The sequence below is a fragment of the Oncorhynchus gorbuscha genome, linkage group LG03 (genome assembly GCF_021184085.1).
Source record: "Oncorhynchus gorbuscha isolate QuinsamMale2020 ecotype Even-year linkage group LG03, OgorEven_v1.0, whole genome shotgun sequence".
Classification (NCBI taxonomy): Eukaryota; Metazoa; Chordata; class Actinopteri; order Salmoniformes; family Salmonidae; genus Oncorhynchus; species Oncorhynchus gorbuscha.
Genome location: NC_060175.1, coordinates 102,158,326 through 102,170,825, shown reverse-complemented (window position 1 = coordinate 102,170,825; position 12,500 = coordinate 102,158,326). Strand labels below are relative to the sequence as shown.

General features: G+C 52.9%; 1 protein-coding gene across 1 annotated transcript in view; it reads left to right on the top strand.

Annotated features, from left to right (window-relative positions):
* Nucleotides 1-12,500, top strand: part of LOC124032392 (E3 ubiquitin-protein ligase UBR4-like) — a 163,849-nt gene that overhangs the window by 66,481 nt on the left and 84,868 nt on the right. Inside the window, 10 exon segments of the mRNA XM_046344766.1 lie at nucleotides 115-297; nucleotides 517-675; nucleotides 1,721-1,873; nucleotides 2,198-2,425; nucleotides 2,970-3,127; nucleotides 3,320-3,491; nucleotides 4,768-4,969; nucleotides 10,404-10,567; nucleotides 11,029-11,245; nucleotides 12,045-12,261. Coding sequence (XP_046200722.1) covers nucleotides 115-297; nucleotides 517-675; nucleotides 1,721-1,873; nucleotides 2,198-2,425; nucleotides 2,970-3,127; nucleotides 3,320-3,491; nucleotides 4,768-4,969; nucleotides 10,404-10,567; nucleotides 11,029-11,245; nucleotides 12,045-12,261 — 1,853 coding nt within the window.

The window sequence follows — 12,500 nt, the reverse complement described above, 5'->3', positions numbered from 1 at the left end:
GACTTGAGGAGGGACAAGAACGTCTAAGCCTAGCGAAGTGTGAGAACCATGCAGTATTTGATGCTCCATTGAGCCTCCTTCGTCCTCCTCATGACTTCCTCTGCGTCTCCCCAGGTCCCTACCCTTGGTTCCCAGGAGGGAGCTTTTGAGAACGTGCGTATGAACTACAGTGGAGACCAGGGCCAGACCATCAGACAGCTCATCAGTGCCCACGTGCTGCGACGCGTCGCCATGTGTGTGTTGTCTTCGCCCCACGGGCGCCGCCAGCACCTCGCCGTCAGCCACGAGAAGGGCAAGGTGGGCACGTTGTTCCGCTAAATTGTATTTTTAAAAGTTGAAAAGCAGCGTTTTCATCTTGACGTTATTTTAGTGTGCGCGCCTTTTAGATAACATCCAAATCTTGATTTCGCAGAACCTGAACGCTCGGTTCCACTTTCTGTCTGGTGCTGACCCAGGGTTCCCTAACCCCTCTGCTCTCCTCTCCCCTCACTGTCCCACCTGTCCCCTCGTCTCCAGATCACCGTCCTGCAGCTGTCGGCTCTACTGAAGCAGGCCGATTCCAGTAAGAGGAAGTTAACCCTGACTCGTCTGGCCTCGGCCCCCGTCCCCTTCACCGTGCTCAGCCTCACTGGGAACCCCTGCAACGAAGACTATCTGGCTGTCTGTGGACTCAAGGTTAGTCAGATTCATTACAGGGTCTTCAGAAGCCATGTCTACAATTCCTCACTTCCTGTCTTCTTTGCCTCCCTCTCAACCATTTTGGGGGCAGAGGTATTCAAGGTCGTCCCCTTTGACCTTCTTCTCAAAAGCATTTTCAGGAGGCGAGGAGATGATGCAAGGAATTGAGAAAGGCCCTAAATCTAGAGACAGGGGGTCTATCTAGCTATATGTGTATTGAATTGAGAAGGGCCCTAAATCTAGAGACGGGGGTCTATCTAGCTATATGTGTATTGAATTGAGAAAGGCCCTAAATCTAGAGACAGGGGGTCTATCTAGCTATATGTGTATATGTACAGTACAGTGCATTCCTGAAGTATTCAGGCTAGGGCTGTTTCAGTGACCGTATTACCGCCACATCGGCGGTCACGGGTTATGAAGGCAGTAAAATTCCACTCCACGCTCTGTTGCTACTGAATGGTCATTATTTGCCTACCAAACTTAACTACCTGGTACTCAGCAATCTGTTGTCCCTCTAGTCACTCTGACATCAATGTAAATGTCATGAGAGCCCAGGACCTCATGTTACACAACATTTTCTATAGGCTATGCAATTGTTTAAGAGGGAAAAAAAGTGATGGCCTCTGTTAAAAAGAGGAGGATCCCATCAGCTTCCTATAGGTTAGGCCAACTATTTATTTCTCAACTTTTCTAATATTAAGTAGTTTGCTTTTCTTTACAACAGGAGTATATCCTACCTGGCTGCCATGAAAATAAACCAGGGGGAAAAGCGTCCTCCATTCGATATTTAAGTGCATAGATGACATGTATTTTTCCCGATAGCCCCTGTTTAGATACAGGTGCATTATAATGGTCCATTCTACATCAAAACTAATTTAACACATTATTTAGTCTATGTGAAGACTAGATTTAATCAAGAATAGTCTGATGGGTGACAATATTACCCAATCACGCTATAATGCCTTGTTTTTGCTGCTTTTTCTAATCAAAGTCGCACACCTCATGTTGCTAAGCTGTCTGTCACCCTCTCTCTCTCGTTCAGGACTGCCACGTGCTGACGTTCAGTAGTACAGGGTCAGTTTCAGAACACCTGGTGCTGCACCCTCAGCTGGCTACTGGGAACTTCATAATCAAGGCAATCTGGCTGCCTGGCTCCCAGACGGAGCTGGCCATCATCACGGCGGACTTCGTCAAGGTACCACATCAGCTCTTTGTAAAAGTTTCCTAGTTTATTGCTTCAAGTGTCAAGATACTTTTTTTTTTTTTTTTTTTTTGTGAAAAATTCCTGGGCTAATTCTTTATTTATCCAGCTCTTGAGGTAGTATAACGTGCACGCCTTAGACAAGGACCTGACTGTAAAAACACTAATTAACAGAACAGAACAGAACAGAGCAGAGCAGAATGGAAAATCATCTCTTTGTTTGTCCTTTTGTCTTTCAATAGAAGAATGAATGGAATAGAAAGGTTGATTTGCATAACAGCGTTGATTGGTGAGACTCTTCTTCTTCTCTCCTGTTAGATCTATGACCTGTCAGTGGACGCTCTGAGCCCTGTGTACTACTTCCTGCTGCCGAGCTCCAAGATCCGTGACGCCACCTTCCTGTTCAACGAGGAAGGGAAGAGCATCATCGTCATCATGTCCTCTGCTGGCTACATGTACACACAGGTCATGGATGAGTCTTCCAGCGCCCAACACGGACCCTTCTATGTTACCTCAGTCCTGGAGATCAGCCACCAGGACCTAAAGGTACAAACACACCTGGGTTGAACGCAGAAATCCTTCAAATAGTTTCTCTTGAACTCTTTAAAAACAGAAGAGCCTTTTCCCGGGTTTACCAGAATGGACCGGGTCAACTCGATCAAGCGGAGCTGAAGTATTTTGAATGAAAATAAATCATATTTGAATCCTGCATCGTAGCTCTGTGTCCTTCCAGGACCGTAACGACCAGGTGGCAGAGGAGTGTTACAGCCATGTTCTCCAGACGCTGCTGTTCTGTTGTCGGACGGACGGACGGACTGGTGGACGGTCTGACTGACTTGTCTGGTCTGTCTGTTCTGACTGGTCTCTCTCCCTCCTTCCAGGACAGTAACGACCAGGTGGCAGAGGAGTGTTACAGCCACGTTCTCCAGACGCTGCTGTTCTAGTCTGTTCTGACTGGTCTCTCTCCCTCCTTCCAGGACAGTAACGACCAGGTGGCAGAGGAGTGTTACAGCCACGTTCTCCAGACGCTGCTGTTCTGGTCTGGTCTGTCTGTTCTGGTCTGTTCTGACTGGTCTCTCCCTCCTCCCAGGACAGTAACGGTCAGATTGCTGGCGGCGGTGTATCGGTGTACTACAGCCACGTTCTCCAGATGCTGTTCTTCAGCTACAGCCAGGGCAAGTCGTTCGCTGCAACCGTCAGTCGCAGCGCCACCGACGTACAGAGACTCTTCACCATCACCGTCAAAGGGTAACGATAACCAACGGCGTATTGATTAACCAATAACCAATTGATTAACTTTTTTATTGATTTTTGTATTAAGTAAGTAGACAACTGGGTAGTTAGGATTATGCACCACTTGTTGTAATTGGACACCATTTGTCAGGAGTTATTAATACATTTATTTTTTTCGATGTATCTTAACGTTCTCCGTCCCTCCAGCTCTAATGGGGGCAGTAAGACGTCTCCAGCTCTGTGCCAGTGGTCTGAGGTGATGAACCACCCAGGCCTGGTGTGCTGCGTCCAGCAGACTACTGGTATCCCTCTGGTCATCATGGTCAAACCTGACACCTTCCTCATCCAGGAGATCAAGACCCTGCCCGCTAAGGCTAAGGTATAGTACACACACACACACACACACACACACACACACACACACACACACACACACACACACACACACACACACACACACACACACACACACACACACACACACACACACACACACACACACACACACACACACACACACACACACACACACACACACACACACACACACACACACACACTCTGGTCATCAGGGTCAAACCTGACACCTTCCTCATCCAGGAAATGAATACCCTGCCTTCTAAGGTAGCATATCAGAGCCCAATAAACATACTCTTTCTCAGTTAGTCTTTCCTCCGTTCCGCTCTACTTCCTTATCTAAAGGCATTGGACTTCAGGTCTTCTGTGTTTTGAGGAGGAGGCAAGGAGAGAGAACCCCTCTGAGCCACACCCACCCCACTGAGCCACACCCACCCCACTGAGCCACACCCACCAACCCTACAGAGACACACCCACCAACCCTACAGAGCCACACCCACCCACCCTACAGAGCCACACCCACCAACCCCACTGAGCCACACTCACCAACTCCACTGAGCCACACTCACCAACCCCACTGAGCCACACCCACCAACCCCACTGAGCCACACCCACCAACCCCACTGAGCCACACCCACCAACCCCACTGAGCCACACCCACCAACCCCACTGAGCCACACCCACCAACCCCACTGAGCCACACCCACCAACCCCACTGAGCCACACCCACCAACCCCACTGAGCCAACCCCACTGAGCCAACCCCACTGAGCCAACCCCACTGAGCCAACCCCACTGAGCCACACCCACCAACCCCACTGAGCCAACCCCACTGAGCCACACCCACCAACCCCACTGAGCCACACCCACCAACCCCACTGAGCCACACCCACCAACCCCACTGAGCCACACCCACCAACCCCACTGAGCCACACCCACCAACCCCACTGAGCCACACCCACCAACCCCACTGAGCCACACCCACCAACCCCACTGAGCCACACCCACCAACTCCACTGAGCCACACCCACCAACCCCACTGAGCCACACCCACCAACCCCACTGAGCCACACCCACCAACCCCACTGAGCCACACCCACCCACCCTACAGAGCCACACCCACCCACCCTACAGAGCCACACCCACCCACCCTACAGAGCCACACCCACCCACCCTACAGAGCCACACCCACCCACCCCACTGAGCCACTGAGCCACCCACCCACCCCACTGAGACACCCACCCACCCCACTGAGCCACACACACACACAACACTAATAGTCCTGTCTCCTCCCGTCAGATCCAGGACATGGTAGCTATCCGTCACACAGCGTCTAACGAGCAGCAGCGAACCACCATGATCCTGCTGTGTGAGGACGGCTCTCTGAGGATCTACATGGCTAACGTAGACAACACCTCCTATTGGCTCCAGCCCTCCCTGCAGCCCTGCTCCGGCATCTCCATCATGAAGCCTGTCAGGAAACGCAAGGCTGCTGCTGCAAGTGGGTTAAATTAAACAGCCCCCTCTCTGTCTGTCTGTCTAGTCCTGTCTGTCTAGTCCTGTCTGTCTAGTCCTGTCTGTCTGGTCCTGTCTGTCTGGTCCTGTCTGTCTGGTCCTGTCTGTCTGGTCCTGTCTGTCTGTCTCGCTCCCTCTCTGTCTGTCTCGCTCCCTCTCTGTCTGTCTCGCTCCCTCTCTGTCTGTCTCGCTCCCTCTCTGTCTGTCTCGCTCCCTCTCTGTCTGTCTCGCTCCCTCTCTGTCTGTCTCGCTCCCTCTCTGTCTGTCTGTCTCGCTCCCTCTCTATCTGTCTGTCTCGCTCCCTCTCTGTCTGTCTGTCTCGCTCCCTCTCTGTCTGTCTGTCTCGCTCCCTCTCTGTCTGTCTGTCTCGCTCCCTCTCTGTCTGTCTGTCTCGCTCCCTCTCTGTCTGTCTGTCTCGCTCCCTGTCTGTCTGTCTGTCTCGCTCCCTGTCTGTCTGTCTGTCTGTCTCGCTCCCTCTCTGTCTGTCTGTCTGTCTCGCTCCCTCTCTGTCTGTCTGTCTGTCTCGCTCCCTCTCTGTCTGTCTCGCTCCCTCTCTGTCTGTCTGTCTGTCTCGCTCCCTCTCTGTCTGTCTGTCTGTCTCGCTCCCTCTCTGTCTGTCTGTCTGTCTCGCTCCCTCTCTGTCTGTCTGTCTGTCTCGCTCCCTGTCTGTCTCGGTCCCTGTCTGTCTCGCCCCCTCTCTGTCTGTCTGTCTAGTCCTGTCTGTCTAGTCCTGTCTGTCTAGTCCTGTCTGTCTAGTCCTGTCTGTCTGGTCCTGTCTGTCTGGTCCTGTCTGTCTGGTCCTGTCTGTCTGGTCCTGTCTGTCTGTCTCGCTCCGTCTGTGTCTGGCCCTGTCTGTCTGTCTGGCCCTGTCTGTCTGTCTCGCTCCCTCTCTGTCTGTCTCGCTCCCTCTCTGTCTGTCTCGCTCCCTCTCTGTCTGTCTCGCTCCCTCTCTGTCTGTCTCGCTCCCTCTCTGTCTGTCTCGCTCCCTCTCTGTCTGTCTCGCTCCCTCTCTGTCTGTCTCGCTCCCTCTCTGTCTGTCTCGCTCCCTCTCTGTCTGTCTCGCTCCCTCTCTGTCTGTCTCGCTCCCTCTCTGTCTGTCTCGCTCCCTCTCTGTCTGTCTCGCTCCCTCTCTGTCTGTCTCGCTCCCTCTCTGTCTGTCTCGCTCCCTCTCTGTCTGTCTCGCTCCCTCTCTGTCTGTCTCGCTCCCTCTCTGTCTGTCTCGCTCCCTCTCTGTCTGTCTCGCTCCCTCTCTGTCTGTCTCGCTCCCTCTCTGTCTGTCTCGCTCCCTCTCTGTCTGTCTCGCTCCCTCTCTGTCTGTCTCGCTCCCTCTCTGTCTGTCTCGCTCCCTCTCTGTCTGTCTCGCTCCCTCTCTGTCTGTCTCGCTCCCTCTCTGTCTGTCTCGCTCCCTCTCTGTCTGTCTCGCTCCCTCTCTGTCTGTCTCGCTCCCTCTCTGTCTGTCTCGCTCCCTCTCTGTCTGTCTGTCTAGTCCTGTCTGTCTGGTCCTGTCTGTCTGTCTCGCTCCGTCTATGTCTGTCTGTGTCTGGCCCTGTCTGTCTGTCTGGCCCTGTCTGTCTGTCTCGCTCCCTGTCTGTCTGTCTGGCCCTCTCTGTCTGTCTCGCTCCCTCTCTGTCTGTCTCGCTCCCTCTCTGTCTGTCTGTCCCTCTCTGTCTGTCTCGCTCTCTGTCTGTCTGTCTCGCTCCCTCTCTGTCTGTCTGTCTCGCTCCCTGTCTGTCTGTCCTGTCTCGTCCTGTCTGTCTCTGTCTGTCTGTCTCGCTCCGTCTCTGTCTGTCTGTCTGTCTGGCCCTGTCTGTCTGTCTGGCCCTGTCTGTCTGTCTCGCTCCCTGTCTGTCTGTCTGGCTCCCTGTCTGTCTGTCTCGCTCCCTGTCTGTCTGTCTCGCTCCCTGTCTGTCTGTCTCGCTCCCTCTCTGTCTGTCTCGCTCCCTCTCTGTCTGTCTCGCTCCCTCTCTGTCTGTCTCGCTCCCTCTCTGTCTGTCTGTCTGTCTGTCTCGCTCCCTCTCTGTCTGTCTGTCTGTCTCTGTCTGTCTCGCTCCCTGTCTGTCTGTCTCGCTCCCTCTCTGTCTGTCTGTCTGTCTGTCTCTGTCTGTCTCGCTCCCTCTCTGTCTGTCTCGTCTCTCTGTCTGTCTCGCTCCTCTCTGTCTGTCTCGCTCCCTCTCTGTCTGTCTCGCTCCCTCTCTGTCTGTCTCGCTCCCTCTCTGTCTGTCTCGCTCCCTCTCTGTCTGTCTCGTCCCTCTCTGTCTGTCTCGCTCCCTCTCTGTCTGTCTCTGTCTGTCTCCGCTCTCTGTCTGTCTCGCTCCCTCTCTGTCTGTCCCTCCCTCTCTGTCTGTCTCGCTCTCTGTCTGTCTCGCTGTCTGTCTGTCTCGCTCCCTCTGTCTGTCTCGCTCCCCTCTCTGTCTGTCTCGCTCCTCTCTGTCTGTCTGTCTGTCTCGCTCCCTCTCTGTCTGTCTCGCTCCCTGTCTGTCTGTCTCTGCTCCCTCTCTGTCTGTCTCTCTGTCTGCTGTCTCCCTCTCTGTCTGTCTCGCTCCCTCCCTCTGTCTCTGTCTGTCTGTCTCGCTCCCTCTCTGTCTGTCTCGCTCCCTCTCTGTCTGTCTGTCTGTCTCGCTCCCTCTCTGTCTGTCTGTCTAGTCCTGTCTGTCTGGTCCTGTCTGTCTGTCTCGCTCCCTCTCTGTCTGTCTCGCTCCCTCTCTGTCTGTCTCGCTCCCTCCCTCTGTCTCTGTCTGTCTGTCTCGCTCCCTCCCTCTCTCTGTCTGTCTGTCTGTCTCGCTCCCTCTCTCTCTCTGTCTGTCTGTCTGTCTGTCTGTCTCGCTCCCTCTATCTCTCTGTCTGTCTGTCTGTCTCGCTCCCTCTCTCTCTCTGTCTGTCTGTCTGTCTCGCTCCCTCTGTCTGTCTGTCTGTCTCGCTCCTTCTCTGTCTGTCTGTCTCTGTCTGTCTGTCTGTCTGTCTCGCTCCCTCTCTGTCGGTCTGTCTGTCTCGCTCCCTCTCTGTCGGTCTGTCTGTCTCGCTCCCTCTCTGTCTGTCTGTCTGTCTCGCTCCCTCTCTGTCTGTCTGTCTGTCTCGCTCCCTCTCTGTCTGTCTGTCTGTCTCGCTCCCTCTCTGTCTGTCTGTCTGTCTCGCTCCCTCTCTGTCTGTCTGTCTGTCTCGCTCCCTCTCTGTCTGTCTGTCTGTCTGTCTCGCTCCCTCTCTGTCTGTCTGTCTGTCTGTCTCGCTCCCTCTCTGTCTGTCTGTCTGTCTCGCTCCCTCTCTGTCTGTCTGTCTGTCTCGCTCCCTCTCTGTGTCTGTCTGTCTGTCTCGCTCCCTCTCTGTGTCTGTCTGTCTGTCTCGCTCCCTCTCTGTGTCTGTCTGTCTGTCTCGCTCCCTCTCTGTGTCTGTCTGTCTCGCTCCCTGTCTGTCTGGTCCTGTCTGTGTCTTCTCCAAATCCTTTCGTTTCACATCACTCATTCAGTTTGTTTTTCCAGGTTACCGGTGCCAGGTTCTGTCAAAATGCTTTAGTCAACTGAATAAATCACACACACATTTCCTCCAGAAAGGGTACTTTTATAGAACCCCTCTACCGTATAGAGCCCCTCTACCGTATAGAGCCCCTCTGCCGTATAGAGCCCCGTATAGAGCACCGTATAGAGCCCCTCTACCGTATAGAGCCCCTCTACCGTATAGAGCCCCGTATAGAGCCCCCTATAGAAGCCCCTCTACCGTATAGAGCCCCTCTACCGTATAGAGCCCCTCTACCGTATAGAGCCCCCTATAGACGCCCCTCTACCGTATAGAGCCCCTCTACCGTATAGAGCCCCCGTATAGAGCCCCTCTACCGTATAGAGCCCCCGTATAGAGCCCCTCTACCGTATAGAGCCCCGTATAGAGCCCCTCTACCGTATAGAGCCCCGTATAGAGCCCCTCTACCGTATAGAGCCCCGTATAGAAGCCCCTCTACCGTATAGAGCCCCGTATAGAGCACCGTATAGAGCCCCTCTACCGTATAGAGCCCCGTATAGAGCCCCTCTACCGTATAGAGCCCCGTATAGAGCCCCTCTACCGTATAGAGCCCCGTATAGAGCCCCTCTACCGTATAGAGCCCCGTATAGAGCTCCTCTACCGTATAGAGCCCGTATAGAGCCCCTCTACCGTATAGAGCCCCGTATAGAGCCCCTCTACCGTATAGAGCCCCGTATAGAGCCCCGTATAGAGCCCCTCTACCGTATAGAGCCCCGTATAGAGCCCCTCTACCGTATAGAGCCCCGTATAGAGCCCCGTATAGAGCCCCGTATAGAGCCCCGTATAGAGCCCCGTATAGAGCCCCGTATAGAGCCCCGTATAGAGCCCCGTATAGAGACCCGTATAGAGCCCCGTATAGAGCCCCGTATAGAGCCCCTCTACCGTATAGAGCCCCGTATAGAGCCCCTCTACCGTATAGAACCCCTCTACCGTATAGAGCCCCTTTTAGAGCCCCTCTACCGTATAGAGCCCCGTATAGAGCCCCTCTACCGTATAGAGCACCGTATAGAGCCCCTATACCGTATAGAGCCCCGTATAGAGCCCCGTATAGAGCCCCGTATAGAGCCCCTCTACCATATAGAGCCCCTCTACCGTATAGAACCCCGTATAGAGCCCCTCTACCGTATAGAACCCCGTATAGAGCCCCTCTACCGTATAGAGCCCCTTTTAGAGCCCCTCTACCGTATAGAGCCCCGTATAGAGCCCCTCTACCGTATAGAGCACCGTATAGAGCCCCGTATAGAGAGCCTCTACCGTATAGAGCCCCTCTACCGTATAGAGCCCCGTATAGAGCCCCGTATAGAGCCCCGTATAGAGTCCCGTATAGAGTCCCGTATAGAGTCCCGTATAGAGTCCCGTATAGAGCCCCGTATAGAGCCCCGTATAGAGCCCCTCTACCGTATAGAGCCCCGTATAGAACCCCTCTACCGTATAGAGCCCCTCTACCGTATAGAGCCCCGTATAGAGTCCCGTATAGAGTCCCGTATAGAGTCCCGTATAGAGCCCCGTATAGAGCCCCGTATAGAGCCCCTCTACCGTATAGAGCCCCGTATAGAACCCCTCTACCGTATAGAGCCCCTCTACCGTATAGAACCCCTCTACCGTATAGAGCCCCGTATAGAACCCCTCTACCGTATAGAGCCCCTCTACTGTTATTCTTCACTCTTTTTACTGTTGTTTTATTTCTTTACTTATTGTTCACCTAAAATACCTATTTCTGCACTGTTGGTTAGAGCCTGTAAGGAAGCATTTCACTGTTAGTTCTACACCTGTTGTGATCAGCGAACGAGACAAACTAACTTTTGATTTGATGTTCTCCTTTTCTAGTTTTTTTTTTTTTTGGAACGTTCTTATCAATATTCAATCACTTGATATCTAACGAATGGTCTGTTCCACTTGCCGCCTTGTTCCAGCCACTCGTACCTCCAGTCAGGTGACCTTCCCGGTGGACTTTTTCGAGAGTAACCAACAGCTGACGGAGGTGGAGTTTGGAGGCAACGACCTCCTGCAGGTTTACAACGGACAGCAGATCAAACACAGACTCAACTCCACTGGGATGTATGTCGCCAACACTAAGGTATGATGCCCACACACACACACGCCTCTCTCCGTCCAACTCGCTTACAGCTCTGGGCTTTGATTGGACTGCTCTGGGATAACGCATCAGTCTTTCATTAAGTGGTTTGATTATTGCAAAGCTGTCATCGAGGCTAAAAAGTGTGGCTACTTGGAAGAATCTCCCATATATTTTGATTTAACACTTTGTTGGTTACTACATGACTCCATATTGTGTTATTTCATAGTTTTGATGTCTGCAATATTATTCTACAATGTAGAAAATAGTAAAACAAATAAAGAAAAACCCTGGAATGAGTAGGTGTGTCCTAACGTTTGACTGGTACTGGTATATTTCTGTGTGACCATTTTTGGAAGAAAACTGACACATAATGTATCTGTACGTGTCATTCCAGCTGCATTAATCCTGAAGCCCCTTTTTCTCATCTTAATGATATGGTTATCTCTTCCCCCTCTGCCCAGCCGGGAGGCTTCACCGTGGAGACGGTCAACAACAACATCTCCATGGTGATGACAGGCATGCGGGTGCAGGTGGGCACGCAGGCCATCGAGCGGGCACCCTCCTACCTGGAGATCTTTGGGCGAACCATGCAGGTGAACATGACCCGGCCCCGCTGGTTCGACTTCCCCTTCACCAGGGAGGAGGCTCTGCAGGCCGACAAGAAACTCTCCATCTTCTGTAAGGACACACGAACGCAGGAAAATACTGAACTGTGTGACGAGGGTTTGACGCTGTGTGACGAGGGTTTGTCGCTGTGTGACGAGGGTTTGTCGCTGTGTGACGAGGGTTTGTCGCTGTGTGACGAGGGTTTGTCGCTGTGTGACGAGGGTTTGTCGCTGTGTGACGAGGGTTTGTCGCTGTGTGACGAGGGTTTGTCGCTGTGTGACGAGGGTTTGTCGCTGTGTGACGAGGGTTTGTCGCACTGTGACGAGGGTTTGGCGCACTGTGACGAGGGTTTGGCGCACTGTGACGAGGGTTTGGCGCTGTGTGACGAGGGTTTGGCGCTGTGTGACGAGGGTTTGGCGCACTGTGACGAGGGTTTGGCGCACTGTGACGAGGGTTTGGCGCTGTGTGACGAGGGTTTGGCGCACTGTGACGAGGGTTTGGCGCACTGTAACGAGGGCGTGTACAGTATACCTTATGCATATTATCACACGTGCACAGATACAGAGCTTTCCAACAGTCAGACAGGCAGGATCTCATGCAGCACGTTACAATTTCAAAGATGAGTGTGAAAAGTTATCTGCTGTGCAAATGCTTAACTCTGGGAAAAATGTACACGTTCCCTTAGTCTCTGACTAACCTCTCCCTTCTTCTTCGTTCTTCCAGTCGGAACGTCAGTTGACCCGGCCGGGCATCACCATGTCTCTGACTAACCTCTCCCTTCTTCTTCGTTCTTCCAGTCGGAACGTCAGTTGACCCGGCCGGGCATCACCATGTCTCTGACTAACCTCTCCCTTCTTCTTCGTTCCTCCAGTCGGAGCGTCAGTTGACCCGGCTGGTGTCACTATGCTGGACTCTATAAAGATCTATGGTAAAACCAAGGAGCAATTTGGCTGGCCTGACGAGCCCCCCGAGGACTTCCCCTCGGCCTCCGTCAACAACGTGTGCTCTCCCAACCTCAACACCGGCAACGGCACCGGCGAAGGGGACATCGCCGCGCCAGCCTCCACCGGCGGCACCGTGCTGGAGAGGTTAGTGTTAAACGCCACAGGGTTCAAAGGTTAACCAAAGGTCCACTAGACAAGAGACAGGTTCCACAAGAAAAAAAATGTCTAAATGTTCAATGTATGAAATAAAAAAAAAGTTTTTTTTTCTGTCTTAATTTAAGGTTAGGGCTAGGCATTAGGCTACCACTGTGGTTCGGTTTGAAATTACATTTCGTGTCTTGGCTAGATGGGTGACGGACGACTCTAGAGACGGGGTCGTCTGG